Source organism: Aedes albopictus, chromosome 1, assembly GCF_035046485.1.
Source record: "Aedes albopictus strain Foshan chromosome 1, AalbF5, whole genome shotgun sequence".
NCBI lineage: Eukaryota > Metazoa > Arthropoda > Insecta > Diptera > Culicidae > Aedes > Aedes albopictus.
This window is the reverse complement of record NC_085136.1, coordinates 244593023-244614616: the sequence shown is the minus strand read 5'-3', so window position 1 is coordinate 244614616 and position 21594 is coordinate 244593023. Positions and strand designations below refer to the sequence as shown.

Sequence of the window (21594 nt, the reverse complement as noted above, 5' to 3'; positions counted from 1 at the left end):
CCGAGGTTTAATTGTTGATCGTCCAAATTTTCCATCGCAGTGGTAACCACATCGTAACTAGGTGGCAACGAAATAAACAGCTGGCTCACCATGTCGAGCTCCGTCACCGTGGCACCGGCATCCCTCAGCTGTCGTCCCAGCTCATCGAACCGACGGAAATGGTCCGCCAGTGGTGTTCCTTCCTCCATTCGCAACAACGCCATCGACCGCCGGATGTACGTCTGGGCAGCAAAACCTTTTTTCGCGAAGGTATTTGCCAACGACGTCCACATCGCTTTCGCGGTTTGCTTGTCGCGAATATACTCCAGGTGGCTGTCCGCAATGTACGCCACCAGCAGCGCTTTCGCCTTCTCGTCCTTCTCCAGAAACGCCACCTTCGCTGCGCCTTCCTCCGGGGGGTCGTTCGTGATGGCTTCCTTCACTCCGTGCGCCGAAAGCTGAGTCTCCACTCGAAACTTCCACGTGTCGTAGCCTTCGCCGGCAAACTGCACGATTCCTGCCTTCTTCGCACTGGACATCCTGGTTTCTAGAACGGGCTTGAGATTTTTCACTTTTTGCTCTTAGGTTGGCGTGACTGGGCCAATAACCTGAAGAGAAACACGTTTTACAAGAGCACTATAACTGGTGGTTTATTAGGTGGAAAAGAAACTGAGTTGCTCCCAGGGACCAGAGCGATATTTATACCCCAACGGTTGCCATGCAGTTGTTATTTATTATGTACATAGCAACCGACATTTGCCTTATGTACTATGATGGAATTCAAATGCATCATACGATTGCTATGATTTCCAACAAGTTTGGCTTCCAATAAAGCAACTACTACTTAAGAACTACAAGAAAAACATTTTCATTCCGGAAGTTACCGGACATATCAATTTGGCGACGAGATTTCAAGAACCCGAAGCAATGGCAGACCTTCAGCAAGCAATACTCCAGATGGCGGAACTCCTACAGAAGCTGGCGCAACCAACACCCAGTAACCCGGAGCAAATCCTAGAAGCCTTGGCTACGAACATCAGTGAGTTTTCTTTCGATCCGGAAAATGGAATTACTTTTGACAAGTGGTACAGCCGGTACGTGGACCTCTTTGATTCGGATGCCAAGAATCTGGAAGATGCCGCCAAGGTACGATTGCTGCTAAGGAAGTTGGATACACCCTCGCACACCCGATACGTCAACTACATTCTGCCGAAGCTTTCCAAGCATGTCAATTTTGCGGACACCGTCGAAATCCTCAAGAAAATTTTTGGAGCTCAAACCTCAACATTCAACAAGCGTTTCCACTGCCTGCAGCTTGTCAAGTCAGAAGCCGAAGACATTATCAGCTACGGAGGCAAGGTGAATCGAGCATGTGAGGATTTCGATTTCAAAAACATGAAAATTGACCAATTCAAGTGTTTGGTGTTTGTCTGTGGTCTGAAAGGTCATAGTTACACCGACATCCGAACCAGGCTACTTTCCCGGATCGAAGGCGAGACACCAGAAAATCCCGTTACTCTCCAGAACCTCATTGACGACTATCAACGGCTCATCAATTTGAAGGCGGACACATCCATCATCGAGCATCAATCAAGTTCGAAATCATCAGTGCACGCCGTCCAGGAGAAGAAGGGAAATTCACGTCAACAGCAGTCTTCGAAGCCGGAAGGTAAAGTTCCTCGTACACCTTGCTGGCAATGCGGCCAAATGCACTATGTTCGGGATTGTCCTTTCTCGGATCATCAGTGCAAACAGTGCAATCGTGTTGGCCACAAGGAAGGCTACTGTGGCTGCCTATCCAAGCCGAAGTCAGTTCCAGCCAAGGAGAAACAACCAATGACCAAGTCCAAGAAATTCCGTCAAGCGAAAACCCGTGGCGTTTACATAGTGAATCACATCGCTCAACACTCCAGCAAACGGAAATACGTGCCCACATTCATCAACGGCGTGGCGACCAAGCTACAACTGGATACAGCAAGCGACATCACAGTGATCTCACAACAAACATGGAACTACCTCGGAAAACCAGCGATCAAGAAACCAACGATTGAAGCGATGAATGCGTCCGGAAAACCTCTCCAATTGCTAGGAGAATTCCAGTGCGAAGTCAGTATCAACGGTAAGACTGCTGAAGGAAGATGTTTCGTCACAACGGCTGCAAACCTCAACCTGCTGGGCATTGACTGGATCGAGCTGTTCCAGCTGTGGTCGGTTCCCATCGATTCGGTCTGCAATCAAGTCAGGACGAAGACGATCGATCAGCAAATCCGTGAATTCCAAGTGAAGCACAAGGACGTTTTCGACGATTCTCTGGGGCATTGCAAGAAAATGAAGGTGAAGCTTTTCCTGAAGCCGGATGCAAAGCCTGTTTTCTGCCCCAAGCGGCCAGTTCCTTTCAACACCGTTCCATTGGTCGATGCCGAACTCACAAGATTGCAAACGTTGGGCATCATTGAACCCGTCGACTTTTCCGAGTGGGCTGCTCCTATTGTGGCAGTACGCAAACCAAACGGCCGAGTTCGCATCTGCGCGGACTACTCAACGGGACTCAACGAAGCACTCGAGGCCAATCACTACCCGCTTCCGACGCCGGAGGAAATATTCGCGCAGCTCAACGGCAGTACCGTCTTCAGCATAATTGATCTTTCCGACGCGTACCTGCAGCTTGAAGTAGATGACGACTCCAAGAAGCTCCTCACCATCAATACCCATCGTGGACTGTTCCGGTTCAACCGCCTCGCTCCAGGGGTAAAATCAGCACCGGGGGCATTCCAACGCCTGGTGGACGGAATGATTGCGGATATTCCTGGTGTACGAACATTCATCGACGACGCTATCGTATTCAGCATGGACATGAAGTCACACGCAGAATCACTCAATCTGCTCTTCAAGCGCCTCAAGGAGTACGGTTTCCACGTTAAACCTGAGAAGTGCCGATTTTTCCAAACTCAACTCGGTTACTTGGGACACGTAGTGGACAGTCAGGGCATCCGCCCTGATCCGGAGAAAGTGAAGACCATTGCAGCCATTCCACCTCCAACCAACGTTCCGGAACTACGGTCCTATCTTGGAGCTATCAACTTCTACGGACGATTCGTGCGCAACCTACACGAATTGCGCCACCCGATGGATCAGCTGTTGAAGAAGGAATCAAAATGGCAATGGACTCCACAATGCCAGGACGCTTTTGACAAGTTCAAGAAAACACTTCAATCAAACTTGCTCTTGACACACTACGATCCAAAACTACCGATCATCGTAGCAGCTGATGCATCAAACACAGGGATCGGCGCGGTTATCTTTCACCAGTTTCCCGATGGCAAAATGAAGGCAATACAGCACGCTTCAAGAACGCTCGCACCTGCGGAACGGAACTATGGACAACCGGAGAAGGAGGCACTGGCGTTAATATATGCGGTAACGAAGTTCCATAAATACTTACTCGGTCGGCATTTCACATTACTGACGGACCACAAACCACTGCTGTCCATCTTCGGTTCCAAGAAAGGTATTCCGCTACACACTGCAAATCGACTACAACGATGGGCACTCACAATGCTGAACTACGATTTCGAGATTCAATATGTATCAACGAACGATTTCGGATGTGCAGATTTGCTGTCACGGCTCATCAACCGAACCAATCAGCCAGAGGAAGAATACGTAATCGCAGCGGTCAACCTTGAGGAAGATCTTTCAAGCATTCTCTCCGACGCAGCAGAAAAGGTTCCGGTTTCGTTTGCAGCACTGCGGAAGGCTACATCAACAAACACCACACTCCAAACCGTTTCTAAACACATCCGTGAAGGTTGGCCAAACTGTTCCAAGGATCTCCCCATTGCAGTTCAACCGTACTATCACAGACGCGAGTCACTCACCATTGTCGACGGATGCATAATGTTTGGTGACAGAGTTGTCGTTCCTGACGAATTTCGACGAAGGATCCTGAAGCAATTTCATCGAGGTCATCCGGGAATAGTTCGCATGAAGTCCATAGCAAGGAGTTTTGTATACTGGCCCGGAATCGATCAAGAAATTGAGGACTACGTCAAGCGCTGTACACCGTGTGCAACGGCAGGAAAGGCTCCTACAAAGACAACATTGGAATCCTGGCCTGTACCTTCAAGACCCTGGTCGAGGATTCACATCGATTACGCTGGTCCAGTGGATGGAGTCTATTTCCTCGTGATAGCAGATCCCTACTCCAAGTGGCCAGAAGTTCATGTAACCAAGTCAACGACATCAAGAGCAACAATCAAATTACTGAATCAAACCTTCGCTACATTCGGTGTTCCAGAGGTACTCGTGTCAGACAACGGAACCCAATTTTCAAGTCACGAATTTCAAACTTTCTGCACCAGTCAAGGAATCCATCACATTCGCATCGCTCCATATCACCCGCAATCAAATGGACTAGCTGAAAGATTCGTGGATACTTTGAAGAGAAGCCTCCGCAAGATTCGCTCAGGGGGAGAAACACTAGAAGAAGCACTGTGCACTTTCTTGCAAGTATATCGCTCAACGCCCACCAATGACCTGGAAGGTAGATCTCCGGCGGAAATCATGTTCGGAAGACCTATTCGTACCATACAAGCCATGCTCAGACCGAGTGAACGTGGAACCGCATCCAGGAACAGGAAAAAGCAAAACGACGCCTTCAATAAGAAGCACGGTGCAGTCCAGAGGAATTTCCAGCACGGCGATTCCGTGTATGCCAAGGTTCATTCAACGAATTCCTGGAGATGGGAACCAGCAACCGTAATTGAGAAAATCGGGAACGTTAACTACAATGTGTTCCTGAACGATCAACAACGTTTAATACGGTCCCACACCAATCAACTCAAGAGTCGTGTTCCAGACAAGAGTCCAAAGAACCAATCATCTGCACTTTCCATATTCTTCGATGGATTTGGATTAACGGTCCCGACAGAAGCTCCAGCGGATGTCGCTCCTCAAGTTCAACCTGCAATTCAACCGCTTGATGACCCACCTCTCAATAATCTGGAAGATTCTATCTTGACGGATGATATGTCGGATGGAGAAGCTGCTGGAACCGATGAAACCGAGGATGAACCGACTCCGACTCCGAATGCAATTGATGAACCACAACCAGCCCAACCTGTGACTCCAATCCTAGAAAGAGGACGACGCATGATTCAACTACCAGCCCGGTTCAAGCCCTATTGGATGACGAAACCTTAAGGGGGGAAATGTTGGATCACAGCAATCAATGGATTTACACGTCAACTGAATAATACCCTAAATACGAATTTATCATCATAGCAGCCTTTGCTCCACTATATAAGCAGAGGAATCTGCACTGGTTGATTCATTCTAAGTTTGGCTTCCAATAAAGCAACTACTACTTAAGAACTACAAGAAAAACATTTTCATTCCGGAAGTTACCGGACATATCAAGAAGGAATTTTCCAGCCTATCTTGATGCATGAGAAATTCCTTGCCTGAATCGCCCAAGAAACCGGTTTTTATTCAATCGCAGTACGCAGTTGGGAAGAAATGACTGTCCAAATGGCAGTCACCATAGAAAGTTTCTGCCAGGAATTGATCAAGAAGTATCTTGAGCGATTCCTTTTGAACACAAAACTGGGCTTTAGACGCTAGATTGCATCGCAACCTAGCGATTCATGACCAAAAAGTTTAACCATACTTGCATCTTGTCACTTTAATTTGAAGAAGAGAGAGTCGATGAAGAGAACTCTCTCATGTTACTTTCGCCTTTATTTAAACTCAATCTAGATTTATAATGTAAACTACGGCGTTTCGAGAATCGAGAATCGCTCCTACACAGAAAAACCCAAATTAATCCACCTAGAGGTGATAGTGCCTTTCTCGTCGTATATGTTCTCACGATCTTTCCGTCGACGTAAGTCAAAGTGTTCCTGAATCCTGATATTTTTTAAGAAAAGCAAGCATTTTATCAAAGCCATCATTGAATTGACTTAAAACTTAATGATGGCACATACTCCGACGTTGTGTTCAGCGTAAAAGCAGAGCTGAATAATATCAGATTTCTCAGTTGACTGCTTGAGTACCTTCACTAACATTGGGAACTGATCAATATCAAGACGATACTAACAAGCTAAGATATAAGTTTTTACACATTCACAGATCTCTTTGCGGTCTTCGATTAAGTTTTTTCTGCACATTCTAGGTTATATTTTATTGACCGTTAAAAACAGGAACGTAGTGAGTATAGTGAGACGTCTGTTTGTATGTGGGTTTAATATGTCAAGGTTTTGTTCTCTTACACATATTTATCGCTTGCATTGATTTTATTTACTTTCGTAGTTCCGGCGAAGCATCAAACACTGGTTGTGCAACCCTACCAGTAGTCTCTAATGTTGTGTGAGCCTATTTTCTACTTAACAGTTCCTCAGATTATTAATAAAGCCGTGATGTGATGTGTCGCATGGTACATTTGGTTACTTTCCGGAACAGGTTCCGGAGCACCACCGGGTCTCCCAAATATAGTCTGAGGCAATATCATTGCTAACGTTCATCAGGTTACCTAAAAAACCACGATTTGATTTATCTTATGCATGAGTACAAATCACTTTTACATTTGACCACTTCCAGTGGGACACCCAGAACTAGTTTCGGGACACTACCGGTTGTCTAAAATATGGTCTGAGGCTATGTTCTTACGAATCGATCATCGTGTTATCAAAAAGGGTCTCCAGTTGGCCTAGTGGTTAAGGCTATGAATCGCCAATCAGGAAACGGCGGGTTTGATTCCCGTTCCGGTCGGGAACATTTTCTCGACTTTCTGAGCATAGTGTATCATTGAACTTGCCTCACAATATACACATTCATGCAATGGCGGGCAAAGAAAACCCTTCAATTATTAACTGTGGAAGTGCTCTAAAGAACACTAAGTAGAAGAGAGGCAGGCCAAGTTCCAATGCGAACGTCGAGCTATAAAGAAGAACAAGAAGTTATCAAAAAAGCTGCTATTTGATGTACTGTCAAACCCCGCGTATTCATCACTCCTTAATAAGACACTTTTTAACTTGTACCCCGCTCATTCGAAATTTGTCGAATTAAAAAAATGATCAAATGTCACAGTGTAATACACTGTAAATACGAATGATACGATATTGTGATGTTACTTACACCCGCAGCGGCTCCTCGTGCAGCTGCTACTTCTGAAAGTTCTAATTTGGTGCATTCCGACACCTGATCCGTTTGGTGATCAACCGCAGTGAACCTCGGAAGTCAACAATCGTAAAATGTACAAGCTATCAATTCATACCACCACAATATCTGTAAGATTTGTGTTCAAAAACAAATCATACAATCTACCCAAGTAACCACTAAGCACTAGCGTAAGCGGTCTAAAGGTCATACAGCAGCTTTTTCGTGTCAATAGGCTCAGTAGGAAATTTTCAAATGCTCTCAGGCATTATAAATAGTAAGCACTGAAATGAGCCGTATATTAGTATATGACGCTATGCTATAGTGCTTGTAAACCCAGTGTCTATCAGCCAAATAAGAAGCCTGACAGTGCTGTTAAAAGGCTTGGCGTGCATGACGTTTACATCAATCAAAGCTGATTTCAAGCAAAACAAAACTGAACCGAAGCAAAACAATAAAATGTCCTCGGAAATTTCGTACGATCGATAGGGCGGTGGAAGCTTGTCGTCGGACACTTCAAGCATTAAATGGAAACAGAAAATGTATAGCTGCTTCCTCGATTATGATATAAATGCATCGGATGTCTCGTCGGATGTTTACCTGTGGAGTTTCAATCGTTTTTCCTACAGACGAACACCAAAACTAATCGATGGGCCCCATTTTTATTCCTCTTGTTACGGAACCTCATCAACCTCCCAAACTTCCCTATAGCTGCATCTCCTACAGATCTCTCCACCCTCCATAAAACCATTTTATACATTTCCAATGCGGCCACATTGTGCCCGATTTCAGATCCGAACATCGGATCATCCGGAACATTCGGATCGAAACATCAATGCTGTCCCAACTTGTTGCCTTCTTTTCCTTAAATACGGTGCTGAGCAAACCGATCTCTTGGTGCATTGATGGAGCAGATGAGAAACGTGACGACATCCACTTAAGACTAACAACCCCGAGGACATCAGATCGAATCTGGATCAGGCCGTAAAAATCGAAGAAAAGTAGACTTCGATGGAAAACATTCGGAGAAAAAAATAAAGAAAGTAAATAACTTTTTTTCTTTTTTCTTGATCCATTTTTGACAACTCTTTCACCAGAGACTCGGTACGCAGATTGAAGCTGGCCGTATATCAGCCGAATATTTCGCCAAAATTGGCTTTTAAGCAGATCTATTATAGGATGTAGTTCTAATGAGCTCTGTTAACATTGCTCTTCATGTGGATATAGAACCAACTTGGTGCCAATTTTTACGGCTTAGTGGTTACTTGGGTAAACAAACTAAAATAGAGTTAGTTTATCGAATTGAAAGTTTACACAGGTAATTTGACAGCAATCATTGTCGAATTAGCGTGGTTTTATGGTACGACACGCATGGATTTGATTCAATTTCACATTTACAACTTTCGGTTCACATTTTACCACTTACCGATTGTCCCTGATGTGGTCTTAGACTAGTTTCATGCAAATTATTAATCAGTTCTCCTAAAAAGTCGCAAATTGATGTAATGCATGTATGGGTTTGGTTCATTCGTGCATTTTGCCAGTTCCGGCGAGGCACTCGCATCTGGTTCCGGAACACTACTGACCTGAGACTATTTTCTTGCAGACCGTTCTTCGCGTTATCGAAGAAGCCGTTATTTAGTGTGCTACGTGTATGCGTTTGGTTTTTTTTTTATACATTTGACCACTTCCGTCGAGGCACCTGGAACCGGTTTCGGAACACTATTGGTTTTCCAAAGTATGGACTATGATTTATTTTGTTAACCGTTCATCAGCTTACCTAAAAAGTCATTAAATGTGTCGAATTTATGGGTTTGGTTCTCCTTTACATTTGACCACTTCCGATGGGGCAACCGTAATCGGTTGCGGAACACTACCGGTTGTTCCCAATATGCCCGGACACTTTTTTTTGTCAAATCAAGATGCCTTAAAATCCGCGATTTGATGTGTCGCTTGCATGGGTTTGGTTCCCTTTTATATTTAGCCGTTTCCGGCGGGACACCCGGAACCGGTTCTGGATCACAACCGATTCAGACATGTTCTGAAAATATTTTCCTGCTTACTGTTCATCAGGATATCAAAAAAGCCACGATTTGATATGTCCCTTGCATGGGTTTAATTAACTTTTATACTTTGCCACCTCCGGCGGAACCGGTTCCGATATGGTCTGAGAATGCTTTCCTGCTTACTGTTCATCCGGTTATCGAAAAAGCTGTGGTTTGATATGTCACATGCATGGTTTTATTTCAATTTTATATTTGGCCACTTCCGACGGGACACCCGGAACCGGTTCCGGGACACAACCGGTTCAGATATGGTCTGAGAATATTATCCTGCTTACTGTTCATCAGGATATCAAAAAAGCCACTATTTGATATGTCGCATGCATGGGTTTGGTTAACTTTAATACTTGGCCACTGCCGGCGGGACATTTGCAACCGGTTCTGGAACACTACCGGTTCCGATATGATCTGAGAATGTTTTCCTGCTTACTGTTCACCACGTTATCGAAAAAGCCGCGGTTTGATATGTCGCATGCATGGGTTCAGTTCACTTTTATGTTTGGTCACTTCCGGCGGGACACCCGGAACCGGTTCCGGGACACTACCGGTTCAGATATGGTCTGAGACTATTTTTCTGCTTACCATTCATCAAGTTATCGAAAATGCCGTAGTTTGATGTGCCGCATGGATGGGTCTGTAGCGTTTTCATATCTGGCCCCTTCCTGGGGTACCGGTCCGGAACACCTAAATGGCCATAACTCCGGAACGGCTGGACCGATCTGAACCATTTTCAATAGGAAACAATGGGACCAGATTCCGCGTCGAATGAACCGTCGGTCAATAAAATCGGTTGAGGTTTACTGCCAAAAAGTGATGTGAGTTTTTTTGTACACACACATACACACACACACACTTACACACACACACACATACACACACACAGACATCACCTCAATTCGTCGAGCTGAGTCGATTGGTATATAAGACTTGACCCCTCCGGAGGCTCTATCAAATTTTCGGTTTTGGAGTGAACATATAGCCTTTCGGTACACCTTGGTGTACGAGAAAGGCAAAAACTGTTGTGTAATATTACATCTGAACTGCTGCAATCAGAATAATCCGTCGGTTGCATGAATATTACACAGGACGATGTACACATAAGAACAAAAGATTTTACCGAGGGGGACGACTCTTCCAATAGAGGTAATAAACTATAGAGGAAGAATGTCGCTGGCGTCGCTGCCGAAACATCTCTTGCTGACGGAGATAGGCCGGGCTATAAGTGTCAAAGCGAAAAAGTATGCAGTTTGACAGATAGATACCCGACATGTTTCCGAACGTGAACAAAGGGAACAGCAGCGACATTCGTCCTCTATAGTTTATTAACTCTATTACTCTTCCCGATATCCTAGATTTTTGACCAAAACCTACAAGGAATCACATATTTTTCATAATTTCAACAAAACTGAAGAAATTAATAGAAAATCGATCAAAATCAACCATATCCGAAATATCCGATAAAATCGATTATAATGTTGGCTTATCCCCATAAAATCGAACGAAATCGATCCACATCCCTGAACAAAAATGTCAAATTTTCTCAATTTTGTTTTGTTCTCCCTTTTCTTCCGGATGGAGTTTGTTTATAAACAACAGCTGATCACGGATGTGACTGTTGTTTACATAGTCTACGCATTATTTTAATCCTCGTTTTAATCCTCAGAATGATATGATGATATTATCTTGCAAATACGTCTTCTCAATAACAACATATCCCATATTTTCGAGGTGATTCGTTGTTGAATTCGGTAATTTCAGCAATTCCAACTGCTGATCGACCAGCTGATGGCCGACGCATCAGCCGACGCTGCTGATTGTTTACCTGGAAGAGTTGTCAAAATTTTCGACGTGGCGTCGCGACGTCGTAAAATTTTAAGAGATGTTAGCCGTTTTCAGCGTCAATTTTCGCCGATTTCCGAACGATTTTTTTCATTTTATTCGATTTTTCAGATATGTTCCATTTTTACCATTTTGCTGAAAATAAATAGCATAAAATCGATTGTAACTTGGAAAATGGCAGAAAATGAGAAAAATCCGAGAAAATCGAATCGATATTCGGTATAATGGAAACAATAATGAATAATTCAGAAAATCAAAGAAAATTACGGCTTATCGCACGGAAATTGAAGCAAATTGGTTATTGCCCAACGAACAATTTTGCTCTACAACAGTGGAACAAACCACTCTTAAGCAAACCTTAGCTTAAGAAACTGTTATACAGCTAGTTCTGTTTCTTGGGTGTCGACCCCCTCGGATTTTACATCAAAACGATGTTATCGTACATAGGAATCGTGATTACATTGATTATTCAGTACATCAGATTGAGTTACATCGGGCGGGTTGCATTTATTTTTTGCTGTGTGGTTCAAACACGTACGTAACCGCATCATCTCACATGCAGTGTAACTGATTCCCATTCACGCACAAAATCATGTTAAGGTGAAATTTTGCATCGCCAACAATCGCCAATCATTGGAATATTTACTTCACAGCTGCAACTTCGCATGTGCTTCAAGCGACGACTTCGATTTGGTGGTGCATTCAAGATGCAAACGGTGCCCAAATGCGCTTCAAACGCGGTATCACATGTTACCAAAGCCAACGTAGCAACCATAGCCAATATCACCGCCAACCTAGGATTCGAAAGCTCCCACTGACATCGGGTTACTTGTAAGAGAATCTTACCACATTTGGTGCTCCCGCATTTAATATTTGCATTTTGAATGCACACAGCAATAATAAGAACAATGAAAAACATTAAGATATATTGTTTTCTTTTGAAAATTGTCCTAAAAATGTCTCATAAAAACACAATACATTCTATTGTTTTTCGCGAAAAAGTGTATGAAAATTTTCTCAAAATTTTATGGTTAAGATACATAACGACCACCATTTTTTATTGTAAAAGTGCCATTTACCATTCTCCGAATGGTATAGATGTTGAAAACCGAAGCAATCGTGCACCCCATGTGGCAACCCCGCTACGCCCCTGACAACCGTAACATGGAGTGAAGCGATACATAGCAACTAGGGTTGTTACAAAATTTTCTCATTCCTAATCGAACCACCAATTAGCTAAGACGTGTTCTTTAATAAACGTTATTGTTCCTGTTCAACCCGCCTTCTGTCCATCTTTCCGCCGGGGTGAGGTTCTTCGGGAGAGCAGCTGTAGGAAGCGTGATGTACCAGATGCTTTGTGTTCGACCTGACCTCTGCTTCCCGGTGAGCTACCTAGGCCGTTACCAGCAGGACCCGGTGGACCATCATTGGCAGGCCCTGAAGCGCGTTGTGAGGTACCTGAAAGGCACTACCAAGTTTGGATTGCTGTACAAGCGTAATGAGTCCTCGTCACCACTAATCGGATTTGTGGATGCAGATTGGGCGTCCGATCAAGAGGACCGAAAGTCTGTAACAGGCTTTGTCTTCAAGGTGTTTGGATCAACCGTATCGTGGGCAAGCAGAAAACAGGTGACTGTATCTACTTCGTCGAGTGAAGCGGAATACGTGGCCCTCAGCGCCGCTGTCAGTGAAGCGATTTGGTTGGGCGGACTCCTGGAAGATCTAAACTGTAACTCGAAGGGAGAACCAATCCCAATTTTTGAGGACAACCGTGGATGTATCGGGCTTGCAAAGAACGTGGAATCAAAACGGATCAAGCATATTGACATCAAGCATCATTTCCTGAGAGACCACGTTGCGGCTGGGACCGTAAAGATCGAGCCAATTGGAACCACAGACCAAGAAGCTGATCTATTCACGAAGTCACTGGACAATGTACGATTCCAAGATTTGAGATCAAGACTTGGAGTAACCGATTGAGAGGGGGTGTTGAAAACCGAAGCAATCGTGCACCCCATGTGGCAACCCCGCTACGCCCCTGACAACCGTAACATGGAGTGAAGCGATACATAGCAACTAGGGTTGTTACAAAATTTTCTCATTCCTAATCGAACCACCAATTAGCTAAGACGTGTTCTTTAATAAACGTTATTGTTCCTGTTCAACCCGCCTTGTTCTTCGTCTCCAAACCTCTGCGACATCAACAATAGAACAATAGGGGTGATGATGAGTGTGCTGTGTAAATTACAATACGTTTAATGGTGAATATTTTTCGAAAAAATTGTGTTGTAACAATAAATAAAATTTATCGTATTTTTATGATATTTTTTATCAGGGATGGATTGCCTTATTAGCAAAAATTGCATCTTAATTGGCACTACGCATTCATTTTTATTCGGGATTGCGTGTTACAAATTTTGTTCTCTTAAACCCGTTTGTTTCGACCTTCGAGTCCAATCTCCCTTGTACGAATCAGCAAAACAAAACAAACCACCCGTCACCCGATGACAGTTCGCTTTCTGCTCGTTTCCTTTTTGTGCCGCACATTCGTAACCGCATCGCACGTTTTGCGGCCGTGTTGCTCGCCCCACTGACTGTCAGACTCTTTTCAAAACAACCGTGAAAACGTGTTCGCGATTCGGTTCCAGATCGCACACGAAAATCGGTGAAATTTCCCCGGAAAAATGGCTCTGAAAGCGTTAAAATGTAAGTATTTGCTGGGGGAAGGTGATCGTCACGTTTTAAGTTTGGAATTTGTCCCGATTTCAGGTCGTTCGTCGAAGCGGCAGAAGGCCTCGCTTCGGTATAAGAAGATCAAAAAGATTGCTGCCAGCAAGAAGAAGAAGGAGAAGGAGGCCAAGAAGCTGCCGAAGTTGCGGTCCAAGAAGCAAAAGTTGATCCAGGTTCCGAATGTGTGTCCGTTCAAGCGGGAGATTCTAGAGGAAGTTGCGGAGCACAAGCAGTTCCAGGAACGGGAGAAAGAGAGGAAGAAGGAACTACTGAAGCAGCAGCGGTCGAAGGTGGCGGAAGGACAGACCATGGAATCGATGGCGGCCGATGCCGAGAAGCGCGGGGAGGAGTTCGATCCGAGCAAGTCGGAAGCGGTGGAGGAAGAGTACGTCAATGTAGGCAGAGGGAAAGATTGGTCGCTGAAGGCGTACTTTAAGGAGTTCAAGAAGGTGATTGACGCGGCGGATGTGATCCTGGAGGTGGTCGATGCTCGCGATCCGCTGGGGACCAGATGTGCTGAGGTGGCCCAAATTGTCCGGGAAGCATCCGGACAGAAGAGATTGGTTTTGATTCTAAACAAGGCCGATTTAGTTCCAAGGGAGAACTTGGAAAAGTGGATGAAATATTTGCGGAAAAGTGGTCCGGTAATTCCGTTCAAGGCTACCACCCAAACGCAGAAGCATCGGATCGGAAATAGGAAGTTTAAGGCGTCGACTACGCTGGAGTGTTCGCCATGTATCGGAGCGGATTTGCTGAAGGAGCTGTTGGCCAATTACTGCAGGAGCGATGACATCCGGACGTCCATCCGGGTGGGAATCGTCGGGTTGCCGAATGTGGGTAAGAGTTCACTGGTAAACTCGTTAAAACGCAAACGGGCCTGTCTGGTTGGAGCCCGGCCCGGAATCACCAAGCAAATGCAGGAGGTTCAAATCGATTCACACGTTAAGCTTCTGGACAGCCCCGGAATCATCTTCCAGCGCCCTAAGGACGAAGATCGGAATCGATTCTTTGCCCTGAGGAACGCCCAAAAAGTAACAGAAATTGAAGATCCTTTCCCACTCGCCGAAGACATTCTGAAACGAGGCACAATGAGTTACTTCTGCAAGCTGTACGACATCTCCGAGTTCCACTCGACAGATGAGTTCCTCGCGAAAAAAGCCATTAAGATGGGTGCCCTGGCGAAGAAGGGCGTTCCGGATGCGAAGAAAGCCGCCCGAACCCTCATCGAGGACTGGAACTGCGGCAAGATCAAGTACTGCACCCACCCGCCAGAGGACGGTTCGGAAGTGCACGTGAGTGCCCAACTGGTGTCATCCGATGCTCCCGAGTTCAATCTGGAAAGCTTCGACAATGTCCTCAAAGCCCTCGACACCGAGTACGAAGAAAGCTTCAAGATGAAGGACAAGGACGGCGAAGAGATGGCCGTCATTTCCAAGGATGAGATCCTCACGATGGAACTAGACTCGCAAGGTCCGGTCAACATGGAACTCTCGCAGGACGACCAGAAGAACAAAGCCCTGGAGAAGCTGATCAGTTCCGGTCGGATCATCGAATCGGACGCCGAAGGCCAGACCGTCAAAGGCAAAAAGCGCAAAGTCAACGATTACGCCGAGGAGGAGAAGAAGTTCCGGAAGGATCCAATGTTCCAGCTGGATGGCAACCAGACTGTGAACCGAAATCGGAAGGCGGCCCTGAAGGCGAAGAAGAAGGCGCTAGCTCGGGACGGGAAGAAGTCGGTAGATGTGGCGGAAGAGATGGAATCGATTTCCTTGACTGAGGCACCATCAAAGAAAAAGAAGAAGAGCAGTGCGGCCGGAGATGATTACGACTTTGATGAAATGATGTGAGGTGCCGGAAGTGGAATCGCATGTAGCGTTGCGATGATGTATCTAAGATAGTTTAGGGATGTAATGAACCATTTTTGAACATTACGTCGAGTGGTTTCAATTGCGATGACATCTTCCTCTACGGCTCCGGTAAGTCATTGTTTTTTTTGTGGCTTTCTACATTGAGTACTATTGAGCGTTTTCCCATTTTGCTATAACGTCAGTTATCAGTTTCTTCTTGTTGATCGTTCTTCATGTTACGTTACCGGGTTCTCTCGTTTATTTACCATCACATGTAAGTCAAGAAGTTATCGGAAATCAGTAGTTGCGGTCAAAGGTGTTTTACATTTTGCACTAGCTTTTGCAATAATAGGTACCTACTGACTGTCAAACATTATTTATTAATTTCATTCTTCATACATATTTTTCGAGATTTCTTGGGATAACTCGCCAGATTTATAGAAACAATGGGTCATTTGAATGTTGAAGGTATCAAGCGGCTTCCTCGCATGGTCCTAGGAATGCGGTCGGTTCGATGTCACCGTGTATTCTTTGCATCGAAGGCAAACATCAAAGATTACCCTTCAAGTCAAGCAGCAAATGAAATTCTTGAAGTGGTTCGTTTAGATTTGTGCAGACCGATGGAGAAGACGTCGATTGGAGGCCGCCGATTTTTCGTTACATTCATTGATGATGCTAGCAGGATGGTGTCGATATACTTTCTGAAATCGAAAAATGAAGCGTTCGAAGTGTTCAAGCAGTATAAAGCAGGATTCGAAACTCAAACTGGTCGAAAGTTGCAATTTCTCCGAACCGATAATGGAAAAGAGTTTGTTAACAAGCAATTTGAAGATTATCTGAAGGTATATGGGATTCGACACAAAACCACCGTTCCTCCGGGTTATGAGGAATGGCAGAATGGCTTAGCGGAACGTATCAAACCAGGAGCGGGCGAGGTGTTTAATGCTCAAGGGAAAACTAGGAAAACGGACGAAAGGATTACCTGTCGCACCATATTAAAAATTCACGAATAAGAAGCCGGATTTGTCAAACCTTCGAGTCCTTGGTTCAAAAGCGATGGCACACATTCCGAAAGTCAAGCGTAATCGTATCCTATAGGAAGTGGGAAGCGAAGTCCACGCCGTGCGTCTTCGTCGGTTATACAGCATATTCTAAAGCCTACCGTGTGTACAGCCCAGCAAGCAAAGAAGTGCTTGAAAGTGGAGATGTAATATTCCTGAATGAAGATTTTTCAGCGGAGATGGAGCCAGCTCGTAACACAATCAATGAACCTTTGGTATCCTTCACAAATCTGTCAAGCGATGCGACTATTGTAGAAGTAAGCCTTGGGTGTACAGATCGTACGAACCGGATGAACCAATTTTCGAAGCTAAGATGGCCAGACACAACAATCGTGTGCACTCCCCTCACAATTTGCTCAAGAACTTCCTATGAGGCGTAGTGAAAGGGAGCACAGATTTCCAGGCAAGTATACTGTTTTTTTTTTATCTAGTTCATTTATTTGGTGCTCAATCGCGTATAACGCTTTACGGAGTCGAGGATCTTTCTTTGTACTTAATAGTATACACTATACAGAGTAATAACTTTTTAATGATATCTGTTAGTAATGGGTGGAAGCCAGGGTACTCGTGGCAGCTCGAGATTAGAAGGTCACATTTTCAGGGATGGACAGGGTAAGGATTGGGACAAGGTTTCACTGCTGCTCATCCGGGAGTAAATCGCATTTTGCTAGCGTATTCGGTGCCTTGTGGTGTTGGTACACACTTGTTGTGGGACTTGGTCTTCCGGATGGCCAGGAGCAGCTTGGTAACATAGAGGACAAAACAGAGAAAAAAAACTGGAGAAGAAAACACAAGCGAATTAAACATTTATACCAGCAGAGCGAAGAAAGTCGAAAATACATCCCATGTATGTGACATCGCGGGTCCCCAACACATCTCTCACAAGAACAAAGGGTTGTCTACCTCGGGCCTCAAGGGTATCCAATAGTAGCGCTCTGGAGGCGTCATTATCCGGACATCGCCAAACTACGTGGTCGATGTCATCATAACCGGAACCGCACTTAGTACAAACATTGCTCAACGCGAGGTTAATCCTGTGTAAATGCGCGTCTAGCGAGTAATGGTTGGACATAAGTCTTGACATCACGCGAATGAAATTGCGACTTACATCCAGACCATACCACCACACTCGCAAAGAAACATTAGGAATAATGGAATGTAACCACCGTCCCAGCTGGTCATCTCGCCAATCATTTTGCCAACTTTGAAGAGAACTCTGGCGAACAAAATGGAAAAAATCATCCTGTGAAATTCTTCTATCAGAACTCACCTTCCTGTGCGCCCACCTTTGCGAGAGAGTCCGCCTTCTCATTGCCATAAATTGAGCAATGTGAGGGGACCCATACAAAGGTAATCTTGTATGATCTTTCGACCAGTGCACCCATCTGCTCCCTTATTTTTGTAAGAAAGTTAGATGGATGTTTAACAGGTTTCATCGACCGGAGTGCCTCAATCGAACTAAGGCTATCCGAGAAGATGAAGAAATGGTCTACGGGCATGTTGGAAATCATCCCCAAAGCGAAGTTGATTGCTGCCAGCTAGGCAACATAAACCGAACAAGGTTCCTGAAGTTTGCGGAAGGCGTTGAAATTTTCATTGAAGACTCCGAAACCAGTGGATCCATTTATGCGAGACCCATCAGTGAAGAAACTCCTACAGGAATTGACATTTTGGTACTTTTCGTTAAAAATGCGAGGAATAGATATACATCGAAGTTGATCTGGTATTCCATGAATAGCTTGTTTCATGGACAGATCGTATTTAACAGAGGAACTGTGTTAGTGAAGTGTACACGAGGAGGGTTATAACTTGGTAGGCTTATGTCAGACGACATGTAGAACAGATAAATTCTCATGAATTTTAACTGACGTTGAGCACATAGTGGCTGAGGTGCGATGCAAAGAGATAAGAGATCGGATAAGCGTCGAAGCACACTCTGTGGAAACTATATGCAGAACGCATGAACCGCACATAGTAGATGAGTTGCGATGAGTGCGGAGATGCGATGGAGCTGCTTCGACGCATGTGATCGCAAGAGAACGCAAGAGAATGCTTGTCGGGTATGGATTTTATGATTGCGCTCGTTGTGTATGTAAAGCAATGCGCATTTAATGTGTTGGGTGGGAATGCTAGTAGGTAATATAAAATGCGTTAATATGTTGTTGTTTTTAAACATAACTCAATGCCTTTTCACATGACATGCATTTTGATGGACCGGACGTAATAAAAATTTATCATATTGTCTATCGATCACTATGTAAAATAACATATTTCATTGCATATAAAATAGTATTCCATCAAATCGTGTAAGTTTTTTACAGCATAATTTTGTTATTATATGCGTATAAGAAAACATTTTATTTTCTCTGTTCGGGATTTGAATCAAGTGATCAATGTTTGATATGGTCGTTTGTCCAGTGCATGTTATTCATGTGCAAGTTAGAATGTTTAAGGTTTTATGCTATTCAACTTAATTGCTAAAAGGATTCTGACTGAAAAGTTCTACTTTTTTCTTTGTCAGGCAAAACTAGATCCCTTAACGAAAATAGTGTGACATCAATTTCGATTGATACTCTTTTACCTAATATAAGGACTGTATCGTTGATTATGAGTACGCCTGAAAATTGCTGTATCTGAAAATGTTTTATTTGTTTTGTAAATTAAATTCAATTACATTGTTTATTGACCATCAGAAAAGCCCATGGTATCATTTTATATTTAATTTTTCGTGGATCTTGCCAGCTCTCGTACCTTCTTCTTGCTGTTCTTCATAAGGTTCGGAATAGAAAATATTTTTTTTTTGTAGCAGACATTTTACGTGCAGCTCAAACTAGAAATATAATTTTGACTTCAGTAAACAGTTGGTAATTCAATTATTATACAATTCACTCACAAGAAATAGTTTTTTCCTAACTCGCACGACAATATTTGATCAATTAACTCTGCACTAGCTCTGACTCTAGAAAACGTATTATGATTTCTCAATTATTTCCTTCTATCAATCTCCATTAGTTTCTACTTACAGTTTGCTACACCTGGTCCACCCTGTTTCAACCAAACCAAACCTCGAGCTACTCTCACTTTCCGACAATCGTCTACGGCAACCTAGATAGAAAGGTTTTGATGACAATTCCACTATCAAAGATTTTTCTATTATTATAACTTACGGTATTGCAAATAAGCGGCACTCTCTAAACACTAAATCTAATTAAATACTCGTAAATGACTTATTACTTGACTTCTAATTCGACATTGGATTGCGTCGAAGCTTTTCTATTGAATGAATACAATACCCCGATGTAAACATCAACAACATATCCAAACTCTATTGACCGGTCACGCGAAGTCGCGGTGCGGAAATGAGATTCTCTTCTCACTCGTTCAGCGCAAGTGGGTCAGAGACCTACGCCGTCAACATAAGGTTTTGGACAACCGTTCCGTCGATGGTTTTGCTTGGGTTGGCTCAGTTTTTCTTCGATTTCTCCGAATTCGGAACATCAGTGCCATGCTCCACAGTGAAAAACTGTGCTCCTGAAAGTGCCTTGTTGTCCAATATGACATACGTTTCATCATCCATGATTATGCACATGTAATTTTTGCTCAAAACATCGTCGTACAGTTTCCGAGCCCGAGTTTTCGCATAATCCGCCAGAATTTGACTGTTTTTTGGACATTTCTGTTTTGGGTAAGTCTTCAGGGAATTTGTTACAAAAATAAAAGAAATTAATTATTACAAAGTATTAACACTGCACGATACACATAGAACCTTTCAAATGCACAATATACAGACATCACAAATTGACGCAGCACAACACATAACATAATGTGCCCTGTTATCCAGATAGATAACATCTTCCGATCACAGGATGACGAGGTTTCAAGTAAGGGTTTGTGTCCATCAGTCATCCTGGAATTGTATTTTAGTTGGCAGTACGCCTTTTAGTTCACAGCATTTGTCGCTGTGTTCATAGCTTGGTTTTGTCTAGGAAAACTAATCCTAATCGGGCATCCCGTTTCGGGTTTCGATACTAGAGCTCTATGACTTGAAGTCTGTGTCAGGGAAAGGTTTACGTATCTAGTACTTAATCGCGGCCCGAAATGGCCTGAATGTTGGCAATCGAAATAGGATTGCACTTCATTGGCCTCTATCCTGCCAGAACCCTATAAATGTTAATTAATACTAGGGTAATATTTACAAGTTAAAATTCAACATGTAGCACAAGGAACGAACGAATATTGTACTTAAAACACATTAAACAATTATTCTGTCTTATTATTGTAACAAATATTTATACCCGTAACACAATCCAACGTTTGAGCAAGAATTTTCCGTGAATCGAGCACCGATTCACGAAAAATTCAGCTCCCATATGCTTCATATCCTTCATAACAATAGTGTTAAGGCCATATACTTAACACTACGATACAGATAAATAACTTAACCTAAACTCAAAACAAAACCAAAACGAGTTATGCTACCCGAAAGCCGCAATGCTTTCCAGAAACGTAGCGGTGAACAGGACTAACAAGTCCCCAGAAAACACCTCAACTCAAAACTAAAGATTGTTACCCGAAAGCCAAACTGCTCTCCAAATCACGTAACGAATTAATTTAACCTAAACTAAACTTTACTTTTATGGAGGTTAACTGTCCACAAAAATAAAATGGCCTTAAGACTGAAGTTATAATCCTTCCAACTAGCTTGCATTTGTATACACGGGGTTTTTTAGTTGGGCGCCATGTTACAAAAATAAAAGAAATTAATTATTATAAAGGATTAACATATCACGAACACTTAGAACCTTTCAAATGCACAATATACAGACATCACAAATTGACGCAGCACAACACATAACATAATGTGCCCTGTTATCCAGATAGATAACATCTTCCGATCACAGGATGACGAGGTTTCAAGTA

General features: G+C 43.7%; 3 protein-coding genes and 1 pseudogene across 4 annotated transcripts in view; 2 read left to right on the top strand and 2 right to left on the bottom strand.

The window, feature by feature from the left end:
• LOC109411881 (dedicator of cytokinesis protein 3) overlaps positions 1–21594 on the bottom strand; it is a 681785-nt gene that overhangs the window by 531880 nt on the left and 128311 nt on the right. The gene's annotated exons all lie outside the window — the stretch shown is intronic.
• LOC115262273 (small ribosomal subunit protein eS4-like) overlaps positions 1–21594 on the bottom strand; it is a 203078-nt pseudogene that overhangs the window by 158900 nt on the left and 22584 nt on the right.
• On the top strand, positions 819–5364 carry LOC134287169 (uncharacterized protein K02A2.6-like). Its single transcript, XM_062848831.1, has one exon. The coding sequence runs from the start codon at positions 907–909 to the stop codon at positions 5179–5181; it is 4275 nt and encodes a 1424-aa protein (XP_062704815.1). The 5' UTR covers positions 819–906; the 3' UTR covers positions 5182–5364.
• Positions 13585–15697, top strand: LOC134285541 (guanine nucleotide-binding protein-like 3 homolog). The gene is made up of 2 exons (XM_062846530.1): positions 13585–13742; positions 13806–15697. The coding sequence occupies exons 1-2, from the start codon at positions 13721–13723 to the stop codon at positions 15611–15613; spliced, it is 1830 nt and encodes a 609-aa protein (XP_062702514.1). The 5' UTR covers positions 13585–13720; the 3' UTR covers positions 15614–15697.